At 40.5% G+C, this 24151-nt stretch overlaps 1 protein-coding gene across 5 annotated transcripts in view; it reads right to left on the bottom strand.

Moving 5' to 3' along the window:
* cep131 (centrosomal protein 131) overlaps positions 1–22917 on the bottom strand; it is a 103738-nt gene extending 80821 nt beyond the window's left edge. For 4 of the 5 annotated variants that reach the window (XM_052032784.1, XM_052032786.1, XM_052032787.1 and 1 more), the window contains exons 1-3: positions 22666–22917; positions 6382–6573; positions 5489–5598 (exon numbers count right to left, since the gene is read on the bottom strand). In XM_052032784.1, coding sequence (XP_051888744.1) covers positions 5489–5598; positions 6382–6573; positions 22666–22701 — 338 coding nt within the window. In that variant the 5' untranslated portion in view covers positions 22702–22917. The remainder of the gene's footprint in view (positions 1–5488; positions 5599–6381; positions 6574–22665) is intronic. The other variant, XM_052032785.1, reaches the window with a different exon arrangement.
* Positions 22918–24151: the final 1234 nt, after the last annotated feature.

Raw genomic sequence — 24151 nt, 5'->3', positions numbered from 1 at the left:
TGACGTCACTGCATACTAATTTTTATATTCTTACTTCCTTGTGACTTAGGATGTCATTCAGTTCATCAAACCTATGCTGGTTCTCAGAGTAATTCCATGAGCTACTTATTTCCAGAAACCTATTCTCTCTTGCATGCCCATTAGCTCCACACAACACCGCCACCTGCCTCCCAATTTTATCACCTACTTACACCAGGTGGTAATTTATGACCCATGCAGTCGTACAAGGAATGTGCAACCACCACACAGACAGCATCGGAAGTCAGGATTGAACCGACATCACCGGCAGAGGCAGCAGCATCACCTGCTGCAACACTCTGCCACTTATTATGACACAGGATGCTGCCACTCTGTTCATGCCAAGTCCCAACAGAGCATTATTTCATAGAGTATGGCACCAAGGAGCCTTGGTAAAATTGAAGTAAATGGGGAACAAACTGATTCAAGGGAAAAACTCTCCATTGGTTGTAGAATGATGGAACTTGATCATCTCAGCCCCAAGATGTTGCTGCAGGAGTTTGTCACGTCAATGTCTGAGGTCCATCTTCAGCTGCTTCCATCGTCAGGTCAGAAGTGGGGATATTCACTGATAATTGCTTAATGTTCAATTCCACTGACAACTTCTCATAAAATGATGGAGCTTTGCAGGACCTAGCCAACATTCAAAGATGGGCTCATAAATGATAGATACAAGATATAAAGATATTACATCAGTGTAACATAAAACCCTGGTAATGATGATCTCCAGTGACAGAGACTCTAACCAGCTAACTTTGGCACAATTATTGATGGGTCCAGCACCATCTACACCTTGAGAAGATCAGGATGGGGTATATTTCCAGTGGCCAACATTGAAATACTGTAGCTGCAAAAGCAGGTCAGAGGCTGGGTAGTGTGCAGTGAGGAACTCTCCTGATTGCTCAAACAGTTTCCACCATCTATTCTCTCCAGCTGTCTGGACAAATGCAGCATTAGCATTACTCAAATAACTTGACACCACTGAGGACAAGGCAGGTAATGCATTGAGATCCTGCCTTTACCAAAAACATTTATCCCCTACACCAGAGCACCATGACTATAGAGCATACCAGCTACATATGCAATAGGCCCAACTACTCTGACAGCATTTTCAAAATCCAAACCCAGAAAACAAGGGCAGCTAGTATATGGAAACACCACCATCTGTAGGTTCCTCTCTAGTCATGAATATTCCTGGCTTGCAAATATTGCCATTCCTCCACATTTGCTGGGTCAAAATCCTGAAATTCTATGTCCTCTGCAGAAACTCTGCAGCAGTACTAGATTGATGAAAAACACAACGATGCTGGAGGAACTCAACAGGCCAGGCAGCATCCGTGGAGGAAAGCAGGCGGTCAACATTTCGGGTCAGGACCCTTCAGGACTGAAGATAGGAAAAGGGGAAGTCCAATATATAGGAGGGAAAAGCAGAGCAGTGATAGGTGGACAAAAGAGGGGAGGTGGGATTTTATTCCTAGTATTTGCAGTTTTTGCTTTTAGATTAACTTTATGATATCCACTTTAGGATTGTTTCCTTATCCTCCCATAATTAAACATCACACCATAATCAATGACCCCACCCACCACGGACATTCTTCTCCCCACCTCATCAGGCAGAAGATACAAAAGCCTGAGAGCACGTACCACCGGGCTCAAGGACTGCCTCCATCCTGCTCTTATAAGACTATTGAATAGTCCCCTAGTACAATAAAATGGACTCTTGCCCTCACAATCCACCTCGTTATGGCCTTGCACCTTATTGTCTGCCTGCACTGCACTTTCTCCGTAACTGTAACACTTTATTCTGCATTCTGTTATGGTTACTACCTCAATGCACTGATGTGATGAAACAATCTGTAAGGATGGCATGCAAAACAAAGCGTTTCACTGTACCTCAGTACATGTTACAATAATAAACCAAATTACCTCCCTCCCCACCCGTTCTCTGTGGTTCTCCTTCTGCAGTGATCAGGACCCTTGATCATGTCAACGGGATCCTTGATCACGTCCACCTCATTTCCCAGTAGTTTGATCTTAACCCAGATCATTCTTTCTTGATGTCATCTTCCACCCTACCAGTATATGCACGTGCCAGTTCACCATCTACATTATAAAACTTACTTCACCTTTTCCTTTCCTTCTGCCCTCACTCATTTATCTGTACAATCACATCAAGAATGCAGCAAGTAGCTGCAGCCTCACCAGTACCCGCAGCCTCACCAGTACCCTGTAAGGTTGCAGCAAACCAACCTTTTGCGATTCATGCACAAGCACTCCCGAGTCCCTTTGCACAACAGCATGCTACAATCTTTCACCATTTAAATAATCTGATATTCTATTTTTCCTTCCAAAGTGGATGACCTCACATTTACCAACATTGCATTCCATCTGCCAGACCTTTGCCCACTCACTTAACCAATCTATATCTCTCTGTAGACTCCCTGCATCCTCTGCTACATCTATTTCTTGGTTTATTGCCTGTGCCACTGTAATGTTATTATTTGGTGGCCTATAGACAACTCCCACAAGTTATTTTTTCCCTTTACCTAAAGGTAAAAAGGGCCAGGGCCAGGCACGGTAGTGTAGTGGTTAGCATAACGCTGTTACAGCACCAGCAATCCAAGTTCAATTCCGGCCACCATCTGTAAGGAGTTTGTACGTTGTCCCCATGACTGCGTGGGTTTCCTCCAGATGCTCTTGTTCCCTCCCACATTCCAAAGACATCTGGGTTAGGAAGTTGTGGGCATGTTATGCCGGCGCCAGAAGAGTGGCAACACTTGTGGGCTGCCCCCAGAACACTCTGCGCAAAAGATGCATTTCACTGAGTGTTTTGATGTACATGTGACTAATAAAGATGTCTTGTCCTGTCTAAATCCTCATCTCCCTCAGTCCCCTGGCATTCTACTTAATTCAAATCAAAAACTTACCGATCAAAATTTCTATATTAGTTTCCTGTTTCCTCTCTACCACCACACCCACAATGGATAGGATAAACCGTAGATTAACTCTTATCTGAAGTCTTTAATTTTGTCACAAAGATAGATTCTGGCCTTCCTCAGACAAACTATTGAAAGTCTTCCCTGTTCCTAACCTGATTTTAGCTTCGATCTGTACATAGTTCCACTGAAGATGATGCAAGAATTGAGAGCATGATTCTATCACATGTCCCATCAGCCTACTCTGTCATTCAGTACCTCTGATCAATCTAATCTCCTGCCTCAACTCTACTTTTCTGCCCAATCTCCAAAACCTTTAATTCCTTACAGTCCAAAACCAAAATTCAGGTCAATACAGGAAATGGTATTTCAATTTTCTGCTGGAGTTGTATATGCTAAAGATCTTAACTATCCACTCTCAATTTCTGCACAGTACAAAGTGATGATGATGATGCAAGGTGAAGCACCTTTCCAGAAATGTTCGGGAAGCAAGAATCTATTGAGGGTGTGGAACTAAGGGAAATTAGTATTTGTAAGAAAATAGTGATGGAAAAATTAAATGGAACTGGAAGTCAATATATCCCCAGAGTCCAATAATTTGCATCTCAAAATAATAAAGAGATAGCCATGGAAACCAGGATGCATTAGTTAACATTTTCCAAGTTCTATAGATAATGAATAGTTCCCACAAATTGGAGTGTGGCGTATTTAACTCTGCTATTTAAAAAGAGAGTGCGAAGATAGGAAGTTATAGACCAGTTGGCCTAATATCAGTAGTGGGGAAAATACTGGAGGCTAGTACAAAGTAAGAGATAATAGGACACTTGGAAAACATCAGCAGGATTAGCCAAAGTCAACATGGATTTATGGAAGTGAAATCATGTTTGACAAAGCTACTAAAGTTTTTGTTTGAGGATGTAACTGGTAAAAGGGATTTGGGGAAACCAGTGGGTATGGTGCAGGTGGACTTTCAGAAAGCCTTTGATAAAGGCCCAAATAAAAGATAAGTATATAAAAATATAAAGTGCATGGAATTTGGGGTTACGTATTGGCAAAGGTTGAAAACTAGCTAACTACAGGAAACAGTAGGAATCTATATTGGGGTAGGAAGCAGTAACTAGTGGAGAACTGTACATAACAGTGCTTTGGCCTCATCTGTTCATAATAATTTTATCTTTCAGATGCTGCAGAAAAAGGTTGCTACTTTATGTCCTATTTCAGTCATTGAAAAGAAACACTTCGTAATTCATATTAAATAAGGATTACCTTAAAGCTAAGCTTGGCACGCCATCAATTTCAAAGTTGGAGGTTACCATAATATTGTGACCATGTGTAAAATGCCAATGGTTATTCAGTCTGCTAATCTTCTACCATATGCTTCAAAAACTTTGTGGATATATTATTATTTAAATCTAAACTCTTAAAACAATTCTGAAAGCTATAATTCCAAATGTTCTCCTAGTCCCTATGAAAATTCAGACAGATAATTAGCAACATGGGACTTTGAGTAATTAAGATTTCTTACAACTAGTTTACTTTTATAATAAAGTGGCATTATGATGTCCTTTGCTTACCATGCATTCAGAGAACTCCAATGACAATGACTATCAGTTTTGTCGGGCCATACAAGTTTAGCAATATTGAGGGGGAGGAGAGTGGAATTGATGTTGGGAGAAGGATAAGCAAAGAGACAAGATTAGGAGTTGACTGTTATTTCATCAGCTGTAAATAAAATAATAACAATAACCATAACTTTTGATAATCAAAACACATCTCTCAGAATAAATTTAATCCATTCTGAAATGTAACTATTTCTACAATGCCCGAGGAGGAAAGAAAGGAGAGGAAGGTTTTATAAAAAGCAAGAAAAAGAGTTTGCAAGTCTTTTTTTTTGCAAACTATTTCTCAGTAAAGGAACTCTTGCAGGCAATCAACAAAATCTCAGTTTGACTTTCTTTAAAGTAGCATCACCTCAAAAACACAATCTATAACACTTTCAAATCGCTGAGATTGTATTCTTTTAAGTCTTAATTTTCCATTATTGATTCCTCCCTTTACATATATATTCTGTTGTTGTCATCACAAATCCCACTTTTTCCTGTCAATGCTGGAATAATAAAAGCTCTATTTTTCAACTCATATGATAAAAGCATGCTTAACAACAGACAAAATGGATATTATCATTCCTGAAACATCTTGCATTGCTGGAGAAGTTCCAGTATGCACAAGTAAAACCATTGTGGGGCTGGCATGAGGCAAGCCATGGTGAGAGAGGCTGGGAATATCATTGAACCTGCTGCCTTCACTTTCAATCCTTCCACTATCAATAGCAGAGGGAGAATAATTAAATGGGTTGCATACCTGCCTCATATTTCAAACTCCAAAAATACAAGGAAATCATATGGGGACATTTGATGCAGTATAATGGCACAGTTATTAATGAACCCATTTGCAAGCTCTCTCCTCTTACAGATTAAATTGCACTTAAGCATTGATCTGGTTCAGTTTCCTTCCATATAAATTAACTACATTACCTTGATGCGGCACTGGCTTTCTGATTGACTTGTGTGGTACTATTTGATCTTCGTAAATTGTTAATGGCTCGAGAATTACTGCCAGAGAGGTTTCCAAGACCAGCATCACCCTGGAAGGAGGTAAACAGCTTCAATATGACTTCTGCATGTGACACTTCAGATATATACTCTCACATGTACGCACTTACATGCACTCAATCCTACTTTCCAGTCATACCCAAGGATATTTGTGCCTATTTTGTGAACACTTCTAAAATGCAACAGCACTTTAGAAGTCTGCACCTCCCCATTTTTAATAATATTGATGGTTTAATGTAGGGAGCCAAGAAAGAAATCTTCCAGGACTGAGGTAGGCAATGACTACCACCAAAATCAACCTGACAGGGAAGTATAAATAACATTAATATAAACAAATAACTATATGCGCAGTTTGCCAAATAATTTAATGAACAGATCAGACATTGCTCACTGAGATGAATCTAGTCACAAATGATCGATTCAAGTGTTTTATCTCCCATTAAGCTGCAGCTATTCCCAAGGATTGGCTGGTAAACAGGCCAGCTAATACATTGAGATAAAAGGACTAAAAATGCCCTAAGGTTGGAATGACCAAAACAAAATGGCACTCCCTGAATGAGAGTGAAAGTCAAAAGCTGAGAATAATCCTCCAGGGTTCATGCTTCTAATAGCTATGCAGAATCCACACTGAAGAGTATACAAGATGGACAGGTGAGGGGAATGGGGACATGAATACATGGGTGTGATTCCAGAAAGCTGCTTGCTGGTGTGAATGGGTTACCTCAGCACAAACCATCAGATTCATGCCTCAGCATTTAAACCTTATTTGGTTCTGAGAAATCATTTGTCACATTGCAAGTTCCATATGCATTTACCAAAGAGTTTGTCTTGGACTTGTTTTCAGAGCTGACAGAGGTGGACCGTGCTAGCTGTTTGGCAGGCGAAGCACTGCTGGGGCGTTTGGATATAGATAATTGAGAGCCAGTCAAACTAAGATCAAATCCATCACCGAGGAATGAAGAACTGCTTCGTGAAGTATTCATAATGAATGTACATGAGAAAGCAACCTGGAACAAAATAAGAAAACAATATATAAATACATGCTTTCTGAATACAGTAGCTTAACATTCTAAAATAATTAAATCTTTCTGTGGGTTTCATTACGAACAAGTTAACATTTGCACTCTCAAGCTCTCTGCCAGCTTTTCAAGATAAAATAGTACAGCACAAAAGCTGGCATTCATCCCACCTAATCTCTGTCACCTCTTTCAAAAAGCAATCCAGTTAGTCCCACTATCAGTCAATAAATATTTTACCAGATAAAACACTCTATCAATGCATCTGCTAATGTCCTGACTCAGGACTTGGTTACAGCGTGTAAAAAAAGAAAACCGTTAACAGTAGGGTTAACATTTTAACTTTACCAGCTGAGGCCAATTAACAATATAGACAATATATTAATTCTTAGACCTTCTTGCCATGAACAAATTAGCTTGGAGACAAGCTTGGCTCATGTGGTAGTATTCTTGGAGTAGACATTTCATCCACACAAATTGACCATAAACCAGGCCGAGGAAGAGCTACACTGTCAAGAGCACTGCCCTTCAGATGATGATTAAACTAAGGCAATCTGTATCTGTTTCAATCAATATTATAGATATCCAAGCCAACATCAAATGCACTGCCCTCGTCCATTGTGTACTAGATTTCCTTCTCAAATCTTTCCTCTTCCTGTCCTCCTCCCCTTCCCAGTTACAGTTTTCCAAAACAGCTCCCTCTCGTGTTTCAGAGACATAATCAAAAACAAATGGCCAGTTTGAAGCATCTTTGCTGCATTAAAGGACAATATATAAGTACAGTTTGCCTTTGCTGATTCACTAATCCATCAGAGCGTTCCTTGACACGTTAACATGAGTAAATGATGCCATAGAAATAAATAATGAAAGCTTTTTTTTAATGAAAAGGTCAAAGGAATCAAATCTATACAGTTATGGTCAATGCAGATATAAAAAAATAAAATATGAAGGAACATTAACATACAGAGTGGGATAGAGGGGTCCGAGAAAGAAAATGAAACAGCAAAAGCAGAGGACGCAAGGCAGGCTGAGGGAAGACAAGAGGCAGTGAGATACAAGAGCAGTTGGCAACAAGAGGTGTGAGTACAGGTTGGAAAGAACTGCCCAAAATAGCGAGTAATTGAGATCTGATGTCACAAGGCAGAAGATAGATGAGTATTACTTTACTTTTCTCATTCATTAATTTAAAACATTAGTTTAAAACAAACTCATGGAAAAATATAAAATAACTTATTAAATCATTCACAGCAGATAAAGTCATTAGTTAAAATGAACTAGATGTTAAGGGAATTAAAAAGTGCTTTATTATTTGAATATATGAAATAAGATTTTATATGCTCATTCAAGGTGGTGCAATATTTTTTGGAATTCTTTATTCAAGAGAGCTGTGGAAACTCAATCATCAACTTCATTTGAAACTGAGATCAGTAGGTTTTCAGATATTATTCCAATTGAGGCAGATGGGATGGGGGTTGGAAAATGGGTTGAGGTACATCAGCCATGATCTCGCTAAATGGCAAAGCGGATACATGGGGCCAAATAGCCTCCTCCTTAAAGGAAGGAGATGTAATGAAACAACAAAGTCAGAGGAACTTCAGCTCTAAATGGCAGAGCCAACTGCCTTTTGCTGGGAACTGCTCAGTGTAAGTGTGCTTAATTTTTGGCACTCCCAAGAAAAATATGGAATTCCTGAATTTACTGACAAGCCTCCCCTGATCATTCTCCACCAGCATACCACTGCTAGATTCACCATGGAGTCTACAGCAATGCAGAATCTTGCTGATATTGCCCAGGATCTGCAAATCCATTCATTTGAGTTGGGATTACAGGGTAGCCCAGAACAAAGGAGAGACAAAGGCAAGTAACATTTTGTATCTGTCTTATTTTTGATTTTTTTTGTATTAAAAATGTTTTGATTTTTTTAAAACAACTTTAAATCATTTGTAACCAAATCATACTCATTTATTTCATTTTTAGTTTCTTATTGATTCCAAAATGTCAGAAGAGGGTATGTAGCTGACTGCTTTACAGAGTGACAATTCAAATTTGATGGCTCAAATGGCCCCTTCCTGAGCCATAATAATTCCATTTTAAATAAAAATATTAATAACACTGGCATTTGAGACACAAAAGACTGCAGATGCTGGAAATCTGGAGCAACACACAAAAAGCTGGAGGACCCAGTAGATCAGACAGCATATATGGAGGGAAATGGACAGTTGAGGTTTTCGGTTGAGACCCTTCATCTGGCCTGGAAAGAAGGGAGATAGCCAGTATAAGGGGGGAGGGGGAAGGGTAGAGCAAGAACTGGCGGGTAATAGGTGGATTCAGGTGAGGGGGGGGTGATAGACAGGTGAGGGAGAGGGAGAGTGGGAATGATGCAAGATATAAGCTGGCAAAGTCAGGAATAGGGAAAGCTGAACTCCAACAGAGTCAGCCACCTAATTGCATTGCCTTGTCATAACTAATACCCTGTTTTATCAGAAAGAGACCTTCGTGGCAAAACATCTGATCAGATTAAGTCATCATCCAAGCAAAAGCCCACAAGGATGTTTGTGTTAACCAGGCACAACAATTACCAATGACTAATTCAACTGACCATTTCCTAAACCACTCTGTTATTTTCATCAGCCTTGTCCCAAATCAACAGCATTAAAAACACTGCCGCAGGAAAATGAATTTGGAAGGAATCAAGAATCAGTTTAATATAGATCTTCACCAACTGCACCTCATGGACAAGCTGATGATCCCCACCCAACAGGTGGGCAGAGTGTCCATAATGTCTGAATTGCCCCAAAGTCCATCATAATTAGCATCTATGCAGAGACTCTTTTCTTCTCCATCTGAAAACTCCAGGACTGGTTTGACAAGATTAACCAGAAGATCCAGGAGCTAATTATTTGCAAAGTCATTCTTGGACAAGTGACCCCACCACAGCTCATCGGACACCTGAGGGCGAAGTCCTCAGAAAACACACGACCTAGAAAACAAGTAATAAGCAAAAAAAGTACAGGGCATCCGGCAACTCACTATTATTCATGGCATGCAGATGGTTCAACTGTGGCCCAATCACCAAAGAACCAACCCAGCTGCAAGCCAAAAGTGGAGGAAAGGTTTTCAACGAGAGAGAGGCTCTCAGCATTCTTCAACCTTGACAACTTAATACAGGTGTCCCTGACTCCATCCCACAGCAACCAATCTGGTCCAGCATCATTGCCAAATGAAAAACAACAAAACATCAGGAGCAGGTGATGTTGCTGTTAAAGTTCTAAAATCTGGCAGAAAGAAATTTCAGACAAAGTAACAACACATTTTCCACATCATGGCCAGTGACCTCAATCATGTCACAATTGTGACAACTTTCAAGATAGAGAACGAATCCAGTGCCATACCAACAGAGGGGTCTCCCTGCTGTCTGCCACAGGGGAAGTCAGTGCAAAGGTTTTCCTCAATTGTTTCTTGCCAGTGGACAAGGAATTGCTCAGGGTGTGCAGTGTTGAGTCTGTTCAAATAAAGACACAACGGATGTGATCTTCAGCACACAACAACTCCAGGAGAGCTGTAAGGAGCAAAAGCATCCACAATGCAGCACCTTTTCTGACCACCAATCGTGAGGGTCCGTAGGATGCTTCTCAAACTTGGCAGACCTCAAAAATTTGTCTCTTTGCAATAGCTACTACATGTCAGCACACAAGCAGTGACCTTAACCAAATGATCCGCAGCAAACCAAATCTCAGTGCAGTCTGGTGTCAAGCGAGAAATGGTTCTATTCACATCACCTCCACTCTAGGACCAAGGTCACTCCAACCTCAACCATAAAACTGCAGTAGACAGACAATGCTTGCGGTTCAGACGTCAAATTCTAACTCCACGTCAAAGCTTGAGAGAATGGACCTTGCCCTAAACACCGGCGAAGCAGAGGTTTTCTACCAACCTTCTACTGCCCTCCGCTCCCATACAACAATGCTTCCCAACAATAAAGTTCCACTAGACCCTGGAAAACATGGACCACTTCCTACATCTCTGAGCCATCTCTCTGGAAAGGCAGACATTGATTGTGAAATTCACCACCATCTTTAGTACACCAGCACAGCCCCTGGCCATTTGAGAATAAGAGTTTTTCAAGATCGAGATCAGAGAGGCAATACAAATGTCATAATTTACTGGGTAACTGATCCCAGCCCTACTCAACCCTTCGGAGACGTGGACCACCAACTGCACGTACATTAAAGCACTCAAGAGTTGTCTCCACAAAATCAGCATAATCCATTGACTGGATAAGTAAAACACAGTCAGCATCCTCCCCCAGGCCAATATCCTCAGCATCGAGGTTCTATTTACACATAGTCATCTCCAATGGGCAGGCAACATCATTCACGCATCCAAGACTGGCCTTTCAGTTTTGGCTAAAATAATTTTCTTTTAAAACAAAAAGAGGGCAAGTGGAGGCAACAAGTATAGTCAGTGAAACCCAGGCCACTGTGATGCATCTGAGAGGGAAAGTGTTGCTAGAGTGGTTTATCAAGCAGGTGACCCTTGGATTAGGTTTTAGTTTAGTTCTGGTTGGCGGTTTGGGAAGACATTATACAGGACTCTAAAACTTTGACAAACAGATAAAAGGTGCTTACTGTCTGTGAGATAAGATCAAAGACTGAAGGACAATGGATGGTCAACCAGACAACAGCATCAATGTACACAAAGTCACTCAGATAGTGGAGAATAAAAAAATAATGTGCTATCGAAAGGGGTCTATATAATCTGAGGAATAAAAAAGCTTTTCTCTGAAGCCACCATTGGGTATCCAGTGGGTTGCTTTGCTTCCAGTGGATCATTTCTTCTGCAACTCAGATGTTTCCACTTCTTTGCATCTTCACCTTTTCCTTGGTCTTCAACAAATGCTGCTTCAAGGTAAGGGAATGCTCCAACCACACTGCTAGGTAATTCCAAGAGTTCACATATTTCCTGAGTGGCAGTTTCATTGTTATTGTGGAATGCTCTTACTGGATGTGCAAGTAAACGCAGGCATGCATATCATTGGTGGAGCACCAATCGGTTCCTCACATTGACAAACGTTGGCTCTCTAAACTTTAGAAGGGAAGCTCCCACTATCCACTTTCCCATTCACATCTCCGATAATCCTTCACATCCAATCTGCCACAGGATTGAAGGCAGTCCAAGATTGTTACTCAAATCAAGAAAACCACATGGAGACACCAAAAATACATCTCACAATAGCAACGACTGAGCAACTAAAATCGGTGACAAAGATCACATCATTGATCTCATTGATATTACAGTACTAGTGCCTGGACTAGACCTTCCACACATCACAGGCAGCACTGAACTGATTACAAACTAGAAAAAGGAGGTATGGGAAAATTCAAAAAAAGCTGCAAAGCTGGAAATCTAACATAAAAACAGAAAATGCTGGAAATACTCAGCAGGTCAGACCACATCCATGGGAAGAGAAACAGAGCTAATTTTCAGATCAAAGACAGAGGAAAATATGGCCACCTTTAATGCCCATATAAACTCAAATCAGGTCTTAGCTGCACTACAACAACAAAAATAAAACAATGATAAACATTGTCAAAGAATAACCCCACCAAACTTTTCCAGATACCTGCCCAATACACCCAACTACAACATATAGCTCCAAAACCTGGACATTATATAAATTGCTATCACCATCATTCAATTAAAAAGTGTACATCAAATCAGAGAAAAATAATAAAAGATCAAAAATTTTAAAAAGTGCTTTATATGTATGTACAAAGTACTCACAACAGTGATAGTCAAACTAATGGCAAAAATGGAGAAAAGCTGGGAACTAGATATTCCAAAATATTTTAAATTTAGTGAGAGCTCACAAAATGGAAATAACAAACTATATTATTGCAGTTGTGAGGAAATATCTTGGGCTGAAAAAAACTGGAACTAGCATCAGTATAGAAAGAGTAAAAAGGGATAATAAGGGACAAAAATCACTGGTGGGAGCAGTTTGTTGGCTCCCAACCACAGATATCTAGTTGCACAGAGTATTACTCAAGTAATAAGAGGAACCTGTAGCCAAGGTAATATAATAAACATGGAGACTTCTTGAAGACTGGGAAAATCAAAGTGGCAGAAGCAATCTGGAAGATGAGTTCAAAGAATATATTAAAAAGTTTTCTTGGAGCTATGCATTAGGATGCAAAGATGCAACAAACTATTTTAGATAATAACACAGGGTTGATTAATAACCACAGAGTAAGGAATCCACTAGAGAAAAATTGAATACAACATGATAGAATTGAGTATGAACATAAAACCTTTCAGCTAGAAACTAGAGTCCTGAGAAAGCTAATTATATAGGTATGAGGAGTTTCCAAGGTATTTTGAGAAAATAGATCAAGAGATTTACTAGTGGACAAACAACAGTAAACATTTAAAAAGGAAATATTTCAGGATCCTTAAAAAGACATATTCCCTTGAAAATTTAAAACTCCACAAAAGTGATTTATTCATGGATAAGAGGAGGTTGATAGAAAGTTTTGAACAAAAAAAAACTCCATAATGTACCCACAAGCCAGAGCATTGAAAGTTTTAGAAACCAAAGGACTATTTGGAATTAATAAAAATATTGAAAGAGAAACCAAAGGATAACTAAAAAACTGACAGACAGAACAAGGGAGTACATTAGAATGGAATATACCAACAAAGATTCTTACAGAAATTCACTTTTTGTTGCAAAAGTTAAAAAGGGTCAAACTAATAAATGACAAACTAATAAATGCTGATGTACAGAAGGATCTAGAAGTGTATAATGCATGAAACACTGAAAGCCAACATGAATCTTGGTAATACTCGTTTATTACCATTATTATTATTATGGTATTATTGTTATTATTACCATTGTTATTATTATGGTAACACTCGTTTATTACCAAGATACACATGAAAAGCTTTTGTTTTGCGTGCCATCCAGACAGATCATGCCACATGTACTTACAGTGAGGTAGTCAAAAGAATGTAGAATACAGTGTTACAATTGCAGAGAAAGTTCAGTGCAGGTAGACAAATAAAGTGCAAGGGCCACAACAAGGTAGATTTGGAGATCAGTTCGTCTTTTAGCTTATGAGAGGTCCGTTCAAGAGTCTGATAACAGTGGGACAGAAGCTGTCCTTGAGTCTGGAAGTTTGTGCTCTCAGGCTTTTGTATCTTCTGCCACAATTAGAAAAGGAAATAGTATGCAAGACTTCTATTGCAAGGTAGTTGGAATATAAGAGTAAAGATGTCTTGCTTCAACTTACAGGAATTTGATAAGGCACATTTGCAATAGAGAGTGCAGTTTTGATCTCCATAAACAAGGAAGAATATATTTGGATAGGAGGGAGTGCAGCACAAATTTACTTGAGTGGCAAATGGGATAAGCTTTGTCCCAAAGGGAGAAACTGACTAGGATGGACCTACACTCAATGAGGTTTAGAACACCTATTAGCTGAGGTGTAGAATACAAGGGCACAGAAGTTATGATACAACTTGATAAACAACTATTAGGCCACAGCTAGAGTACTGTGTAGATTCACCAAAATGATGTAAGGGATAGAGTATTTCAGTTATGAAGAGAAGTGGTGGTGGGGGGAGGTGGGGAAGAGGCCTGATGGAGGTTTACAAAGTTACGAGTTGCATGGATAGGTAGATAGTAGAGAATTTTTCTGCATAGCAGAGATATCTAAAAGAAGGCATAGGTTTAGAGCAAGAGGCCAAGAGGTTTAGAGGGGATTTGTACCTTCTTATCCGGATGGTAGTTGGAATCTGGAGTGCTTTGACTGGTTGGGTGATGAAAGCAGGTACTCTCACAACATTTAGGAAGTATCTAGAGGAGCTGTTGAATCACGAATGTATAGAAGGCTATGGATCAAGTGTTGGTAAATGGGATTAGTATAGATAGACACTTGATCGTCTGTATGGAGATAGTGGACCAAAAGGCTTCTGTGCTGTATGACTCTATGACAATGAGATGTCTGCACACTGCAGGATCAAGAGGTATGGTGAATGGACACAGAGCAAAAGATCAACCACAATTTTATCAAATAATGAAGCAGGCTTCAATAGCTGTGCAGCCTTCTCCTGCTTAAGTACTGTATCAGGCATCAGAAACAACTGAAGATTTGCCAAGTTCATGAATACATAAATCAACAATCTCAGCCTCAAGGTAACCCAAGTCAAATAGACAGCAATAAAAGAACTTCAGCTGTTTAAATAAATTTTGCTACAGTTTTGTTTGGAAATGTAAATTTATGACAAAAGTCAAAGCAGACGTCATTCTTCGTGTTTTTTTTACTCCAAAAAAGTTTCACTAATTCCTTTCTGCATAAAACCACCAAAACGAAGTCTCTTACAACAGCACAGAACTCTGAACCATAGCTAGAACTCTGAAGTCATCTTAAAATTCCTGCAGCTGATATATAAAGACACTGCAAAACAAAACATTCCACATTACTGATTACATTTTCAACTCTTTATTGAGTGAACTTTATTCCATTTTTTGGTGTTCTTCAAACGAAAAGAGCCCCTTCATTGTCCCCCTCTCAGACCTAACACACATAGCCTATCTCAAGCCAGTCATCATACTCGAAACAAAGGAAAGGTATTTTAATTTTAGGCAATATTTGGGGACCTGCACCAAGTGGCTACAGTGTGGATTCAAAAATGATGGCCCTTATATCAAATAGTAAAGTAGAACTCTCATAATCTGCTAACCAACTACTCAGAAATTCTGATGGTTTGGCAGGGCCCCAGTTCCCACACTCCAGGGTTCCTGTTCCTGCACTCACATGAAACTCACTTGTTTCTGTTCCACACCCTTCCTTGAAACTTACCGGGGCCTTGTTTCCTGCGCTCCCTTTAAACTTACTGGGTTCACTGGGAAAATTATTATTCTGCTGTGTTAACATCTTTTAAAAAAAAGTGAATTGGAATATTAATACAAATAACATCCAATAATCTGGAAAATCTGATAATTCAGCACCAAAGTCCCAAGCATTCTGGATTAAAAGAGATTAACTGTACACCAAAGTGGGAACTAAGGGCAAGTTTTAAATTAATGTTAATATTCCACTAAAAAGCCATCAGTGTTATTAAATTAGCAATCTTTTGTTATTACTTAAGTTCCATCCTAGCTAATTCATCCAAACCAATGAACAAAATTCATTTGTCTTCTTTACTGCCACTGGAGCCAGAAATATTCTCTAGCAAAATCATCCCTAACAAAAGGTTACATCAGCAAAGACGTAGAAAGTTGCTATTTGTGTCAAATATAATTCAATAAGCTGTCTATTTTAAATGCCTACTAACACAATGGGTTTAACTGTTCTAAAACGAGAAAGTAGGAAATTAAAGCATCAATTTTAATAAAAATAAAGAAATGTAGCTTTGATTTAGAAAACACAACATGCATTAAAATTCATTCTGAATTGTCATCAAGAATCAAAATAGTACCTGGCATCAAACATTGATATGGTATTAACTGTACTCCAGAAAGATTTCTTATAATAATATTGCCAATAATCACAATTTTGTATGTGGGAAATTGCAGAAAGCACATGCATCCCATTGAACAGAGATATGCACTGGCTTTCCCCCAAGCACCACAAAACAAACAGAAGAAACTACCAAAATTAACGGTATCACAGGTCCACAGAGGAAGAAGTATGCATAATCTGTGTGTATGGCTATGTGAGAGCAAGTGTAACCTATCAATGCATATACGTACGCAATTATTGAACCTTCTTCCACTATCCTTTCAGGGAGTGCATTTCAGACCATGACAAACTGTTATATTAAAAAAAACATTTCCACATGATAGCTTGAACCTTCTGCTAATCATTATATGTGCCCTTGGGTCACCAACCCTGCTGCCACTGGGATACAGCTTTGCCTTATTACTCTGTCAAAATCATACATGATTGAGTCATTAGATTTTCTTTTAACCATTTCTACTTTAATAAACCCATCTTCTACCAGTCTTTGCACAAACTGAAACCCTTCATTCTCAGTACCATTCCTTTAAATCTCCTCTGTGCTCTTTCCAAAAACTTGACACAATTCCTAAACTGTAGTGTTCTGAAATGAGTACATTTGAGTCTTAACCAGAATTTTGTGGAGCTTTAACACAACTTTGTTTTTGTACTCAATTAATAAAGCCAAAGATTTTTTTTTAAATCGCCTTCGCAACTTGTCTTGCTATCTTCAAAAACATGTGGACTAAACTCCAACAATCCAATGACAAGCACAGATAGAACAGTCAGAATCTTTTTCCTAGGGCAGGGAAGTCTGGAACGCGAGGGCATAAAGGTGAGAGGGAAGAAATTTACAGAAGATCCGAGGAGCAAGTTTTTTCCCCCCACAGAGAGAGTGATGAATATTTGGAACGAGCTGCCAGAGGAAGCAGTGGAGGCAGATACTATTGCAACATTTAAAAAAGCATTTGGACAGGTACTTGGTAAAGAAAGGAATAGAGAGATATGGAACTATTACAGGCAGATGGGGTTACATAGACAAGCATCATGGTCAGCGTGGACGAGGTGGGCTCTATGGCCCATTTCTGTGCTGTATGTTTGTATGATTCTATGAAAAGAATGCATGGGCTTTAAAATAACACAATGCAATAATAATGCCTTCATAATACATCTGCTCCATTATTTTCAAGTGGGTTATTAACCCATTTGAAATAAAGTCAGTTAATCGCATCTTTGGAAGAGCAAAAGGGGATTCAATTTTTTTTAATCATTTATTTGTCAGGATCTCATTATATTCTACAAAACTTCATGATGCTAAAAATAAACATTCAATATAGACAATAACTGCAGCAAAAAAGATTGAAATCTACTGAAAGCTGTATAATAAAATGGCAAAGTAAAAGAATGCTCTACAAGAAAATTGTGGGGAAAAAGTTCATATGTCAGTCTTGGTTCAATGGTGACATCGTGCCTCCATGTCATTAGATCACAGATTCAGGTCCCACTCCAGGATTTAATCACATAAGAGTGGGCCAACATTACCAGTATACTGCTAGGGGCAGGCACGGCTGTGTAGCGGTTAACATAATGCTATTACAGCGCCAGCGACCCGGGTTCAATCCTGGCCACTGTCTAATGAGTTTGTACATTCTCCCCATGTCTGTGTGGGTTTCCTCCAGGTGCTCCGGTTTCCTCCAATATTCCAAAGACATACTGATTAGGAGCTGTGGGCATGCTATTTGGTGTTGGAAGCGTGGCGACACTTTCAGGCTGCCCCCAGAACACTCTATACAAAAGATGCATTTCACTGTGTGTTTCAATGTACATGTGACTAAAAAAGATATCTCATCTTATTGCATCAATGGACCAGATGCCTTTTGGATAAAACTTGAAATGAAAATCCCAACCATGCAGTCAGGTGAAAGTAAAAATAAAACAAATGGTAGTATCCAAGGAAGAATAGGGGAACTTGGCAATTGTCCCCAAGCCAATTAATATTCATCAATACCATTAGAGCAGACAAATTAATCATTTATCTCACTCCTGCTTGTAGGACATTGTATCCAAATTTGCTGCAGCTTTTTGTCTTAACTTTGACAATTACATGCACTTATACAGTGGGCTTCACACAGTAAAACATCCCAAAGTGCTTTGCAAAAACATCATCACAGTGCTTCATCAGTGATGTGATGTGACGTGACCTTGTTATATTTTTATGAAAGCAATTTACTTTTACCAAGGAAAATGCCACATTCCATTTCAATATTGTATTTCTGAGATATTTTTTATTTGTTTTCAGTTTTCTATGACAATATCACAGCTGCACTTAGAGGGAACATAATGGAAGGCTCGTCCAGCAAGTCTATATGGGTAGAACTCAAAAATAAGAAAAGTACGATCACTCTGATGGGATTATACTCCCCAAAAGCCACCAGGCCATTGAGGAACAGATATGCAGGCAGATTAGGGAAAGGTGTAAAACTAACAGGGTTGTTGTCATGGGGGACTTCAATTTCCCTAATATAATCTGGGACCTCCTTAGTGTAAGAGGTTTAGATGGGGCAGAATTGGTTGCATCCAGGAGGGTTTCTTAAATCAGTATGTAGATAGTCAAATGAGAGGAGGGGCTGTACTGGACCTGGTGTTGGGTAACGAGCCTGCCAAGGTGACCGACCTTTTGGTGGGAGAACAGTTAGGGAACAGTGATTACGACTCCTTAAGTTTTAAGATAGCCATAGATAAGGATAAGTACGGACCTTGTGGGAGAGTATTAGACTGGAGCAGGGAAAATTACGAGAGCATTAGGCAGGAAAGTAGGGAGAATTAATTAGGAACAGCTGTTTTTGGGCAAGTCCACATCTGACATGTGGAGGGTGTTTAAAGACCAGATGCACAGAGTACAGGACAGGTACGTTCCAGTAAGAAGGAAGGACAAAGATGGAGAACCTTGGATGACAAGCAAGGTGGTGAATTTAGTCAAGAAAAAGGAAAAGTATGTAAAGCCTAGGAGGCTAGGATCAAATAGAACCTTTGAGGATTATAAAGAAGCCAGAAAGGAACTCAAGAAGGGAATTAGGAAAGCCAGAAGGGGCCATGAAAAGTCCTTGGCAAGTAGGATTAAAGAGAATCCCAAGGCATTCTATACATACATCAAGAGCAAGAGGATAACTAGGGAGGGGGTAGAACCACTCAAGCATAGAGGAGGGAGAAATGGAGGATGTGGGTGAGGTCCTTAATGAGTACTTTGCATCAGTATTTACCAATGAGAAGGATGTGGAGGATAGGGAGATCAGTGTGGAGCATGCTAATACACCAGGGCATTTCGAGATAGAGGAGGAGGCAGTGTTGGGTCTCTTAACGAGCATTAAGGTGGATAAGTCCCCTGGGCCTGATGGGATATACCCCAGGTTATTGAGAAAGGTAAGAGACGAGATTGCTGGGGCCTTGACCAATATCTTCGTCTCCTCTCTAGCCGCAGCGAGATCCCGGAGGACTGGCAAGTAGCTAATGTTGTTCCATTATTCAAGAAGGGAAACAGGGATAACCCTGGTAACCATAGACCAACGAGACTCGCGTCAGTGATAGGGAAGTTACTGGAGAGGATTCTTAGGGATAGGATTTATGAGCATTTGGAAAACCATAGCCTAATTAGAGACAATCAGCATGGCTTTGTGCAAGGCAAGTCATGTCTTACTAACTTGATTGAGTTTTTTGACAAGGTGACGAGGGTAATTGATGAAAGTAGAGCTGTGGATGTTGTCTTACGTGGATTTTAGTAAAGCGTTTGACAAGGCCCCTCATAGGAGGCTCACCCGGAAGATTAAGATGCATAAGATGCACAAGATGCACAGTGAATTGGCCATTTGGATTCAGAACTGGCTTGCCTGTAGAAGACAGAGGGTAGTGGTCAATGGGATTTATTCTAGCTGGAGGTCTGTGACTGGTGGTGTTCCTCAGGGATCCGTACTGAGACCTCTGCTGTTTGTGATGTACATAAATGACCTGGATGAAAATATACATGGGTGGATTAGTAAATTTGCAGATGATACAAAGATTAGTGGTGGTGTGGATAGTGTAGAAGACTGGCAAAGGAGACAGTGGGATATACATCACTTGCAGATATGGGCAGAGAAATGGCAGGTGGCATTCAACCCGGCCAAATGTGAAGTGTTGCACCTTGGGAGATCAAATGTAAAGAGACAGTACACTGATAATGGCAAGATCCTTAACAGTGTTGATGAGCAGAGGGATCTTGGGGTCTAAGTTCATAGCTTCCTGAAAGTGGCTACACAGGTTGGTAGGTCAGTAAAGAAGGCATATGGCATCATTAGTTGAGGCATTGAGCTCAAGAGTCAGGAAGTTATGCTGCAGTTAGGCCGCATCTGGAGTATTGCATTCAGTTCTGGTTGCCCCATTATAGGAAGGATGTTGAGGCTTTGGAGAGGGTGCAGTAGAGGTTTACCAAGATGCTGCCCGGATTAAAGGGCATGTGCTACGAGGATAGGTTGGACAAACTTGGGTTGTTCTCTTTGGAGCAATGGAGGCTGAGGGGAGATCTGATGGAGGTTTATAAGATTATGAGAGGCATAGAGTAGGCAGCCAGTATCTTTTCCCCAGGGTTGAAATGTCTTGTATCAGAGGGCATGCATTTAAGGTGATAGGGGGTAAGTTCAAAGGAAATGGGAGGGGCAAGTTTTTGTTTACACAGATGGTGGGTGCCTGGAATGCACTACCTGGGATGATGGTGGAGGCAAATACAATAGGGTATTCAAGAAGCTCTTAGGCAGGCACATGAATGTGAGGGAAATGGTAGGATATGTATATTGTGTACGCAGAAGGGATTAGTTTAGTTGGGCACGTTATTACTAATGTAGTTGGTTCAGCACAACATTGTGGACCAAAGGGCCTGTTCCTGTGCTGTACTGTTCTGTGTTCTAGTGGCTACTTTTAGGACACTCTAAGTCATATCACATCTTGCCTTTTTACAGATGCTCCCACTGCCAATCAAGAGCCTCAAGGAAGAAAAGTGTTGAGACACAGGCTTACAACTTTGCTATCATCACCTAACAGTGAAGGATCTTTGCACTAGCTGCTTGAGATAATTGAACAAAATTTTCCATTTCAATGGGGATAGTACCTTGCTTGATACTTATTTAATGGATAGCCCATTAATGGCAATACAGCAACCACTCATCCCAATGGACTCTTGCCTATGCATCCTTTTGAAAGAATTCAATATGAAATCTATAATTTTTTTATCTTCCCAAAGCCACTAAGGGTTTACGTACCATGGATATTTTTGTCATGCTTAGAGGAAAGCTAGGCAGGAGGTCAAAAACAAAATAAAATAAACCTATAAAGAATTAAATATGTTTTTTTTATAAACTGGCTTACCTGACTCAGGACATCCCAATGTTCTGCTCAGCAAATAAGATATTTTTTGTAATGTAGTCATCATTGTAATGCATGCCAATCTGATGCTGCTTTAACACAACAACCCCCTAGAATGAGTTAATGTATCCTAATGCAAATTTCAGATGGTATTATCTTTCATGTAACTTATAAATTCAGTTTGCTTTAGAGGTTGTTCAAGGACTGTGACCTGCAAGAAAATTGCAGTCAAATAAAAACACAAAATTCTGGAAATACTCAAATTGTCAAACTGTGGAGAAAGAAGCTGCTAATGTTTTAGGTCCAGGACATTTTATCAGATTTCTCTCTTCACAGTTGCAACTTGACCTGCTAAGTTTTTCCAGCATTTTCTGCTATTTTTTCCAGATTTTCAGCATCTACAGTTCTTTTGCTTTCCAATACAGTAACATTCATGTTAGATGTTTAAAAACTTCCTTCAACTAGCAAAGAATTGAAGCTCACCCCATGACAAGGAGATGGGCATTAACATTCAGCAATAGTCCACGTGTTATTTCACCTACATCAGATTTTGAGACATTTTCTAAATGTTTTGGTTTAACAAAAACATCTGGGATGGGATGAACAATACTGAGATGACTGCAATCTATAAAATCTGATTTGTTAAATACCATGGACCCTAATACATTGATTATTGCAGGAAAGCCATTAAACAAAAAAGCTAACATTTACACGGTAATAAATCGATATGACTTTACATTTAAGAGTGTGGGCTTGCAAACACCTTTTGAAATAATTTGCGATGTACCAGACAGTAAATAACGTATCAAAAAGCCAGTTTCATTTTACAAAGAGAAGGAATAGGTTGCAAGCACGACAGCATCACTGCAGATTATCCACATAAACTATACCCCAAACAAAATCCATCTTATAAACGTCGTAAGTGAACTAGGGCCATATTCTTCTTGACTGAGTCAAGGGTTACCATAGGCAACGCTGGTAACAGCGACAAGCATGCTCCACTATCCACTCCCTTCCCACTACAGAGGATTAATCGTGAATGTCTTGCTGCAAAAATACTTGGGGTTCGAGCGCAAGGGCATGACAGAGATCCCACCTGAGTGCAACAGCTACAGCAGGAGGAGGTTGTTAAAATGCAGTTGATGCATGGTACTTTTTTTTGCATGCAAAGTCTTACGTTTTGTCCCACCTTACCAGTCTTGCAGATTGTGCAATGAGTCTTCATGCAACAGCCGAAGCTCAAAGTAACCAGCCCGGGCCTCTCTGATGTGTATCAAAGCGACTTGCAAGGCCTCGGGCCTAAGGTAACATAATAATAATGTGCACAAAGAAGCGATGCAATGCGACGAAATCCCCTTCCCGCGCCCACTCCGACGCCGACTCTCCACACAAAACGGATTCAAAGGCCTCCTGAGTCACCTCAGGCCCGAGCAACTTAGCAACCAAATCATCGCGCAACCAAACCTCACCTCAGCGGAGGGGCAGGACGCTTCTCCCATCGCCGATTGGTGCTCGGCCGGGACGGCGCCCCGCCCGCGACGGCTGATTGGTGGACGCCGACGTCAATTAGCCCGGCTCTGTTTCCGCTATCAGGTTAGGTTGAGCGGGCGCCCACAAAAGGAGTGCTGGTGTGTCCCTGCCTGGGTCAACTGGTCAAAGAGGCTGCCTCTCACCTCAGTCCAAGTGCACGGCCACCTCCAGAGCTATTGTGGAACCTTCTGCAAATGTTAATGACCTGGAGGAAGGTGCGGTAGAGATTAAGTAAACTGGTTTCGAGGATTTTTACCTGCAAGGTTAATCTGGGCGAACTGGAGGCAGAGAGATTCCATGGTGAGAGACACAGGAGACTGCAGATGTTGGAATCTGGAGCAACACACAAGATGCTGGAGGATCTCAGCTGGTCGAGCAGCATCTGGGGGGGGTGGGTGATGGAGATGGGAGGGTGGGTGTGAGGGATGGGGTGGAGGGGAATGGACAGTCAACATTTCGGGTGAAGGGTCTCGACCCGAGATGTCGACTGTCCATTTCACTCCATGGATGCTGCCTGAGTTCGTCCAATGTCTTGTTCGTCTGCAAGCATGTGACTGGTTTAGCTTGGATAAGTAGAGGAAAGAAGGGAGATTATGCTTGAGTTCTACTTTAGTGGTCCCTCCACTGAGGATGACTTGCATCCATTTTGGTTTTGTGGCTTCTGAACTGACTGACGAGGCCAGTGAGGGAACCACAGACTCTTCCATAGATGGGGCAGCAAGTGCCTGATAGGAGGGGCCGCATGTGAGTGATTTGTCAGGTGGTGTGATCCTTCCACTGGCCTCTGTGCTCCTGATGCATGGCCTCGAGGTTCTCAATTCCATCCCAAATGCTCCTCCACTTTGAGCGGTCTTGGGCCAGAGGTTCCCAGAAATCAGTGGGGATGTTGTCTTTCTTTGAGGAAGTTTTGACTCTTTGTGGAGACAGTGTCATTGGTATTTTTCCAATTTCTTTAGTTGTCTGCTGTAGGTAGTCCAGGTTTCAGAAACATAGAGGAAAACAGGGTTCTATGCTGCCCAGTAGACTGTTTTGTGCCAGGTTTGTGGTGTTGATCTTTAAATACCCTTTGCTTTAATTAACCAAAGACTCTGCTGACACACTGAATGCAGTAGTGAATTTCATTATAATTATCTACAACCAACAAA

The sequence above is a fragment of the Pristis pectinata genome, chromosome 18, assembly GCF_009764475.1.
Source record: "Pristis pectinata isolate sPriPec2 chromosome 18, sPriPec2.1.pri, whole genome shotgun sequence".
Classification (NCBI taxonomy): domain Eukaryota; kingdom Metazoa; phylum Chordata; class Chondrichthyes; order Rhinopristiformes; family Pristidae; genus Pristis; species Pristis pectinata.
Note: the sequence above shows the minus strand (reverse complement) of the source record. Positions and strands in the feature narration are given on the sequence as shown.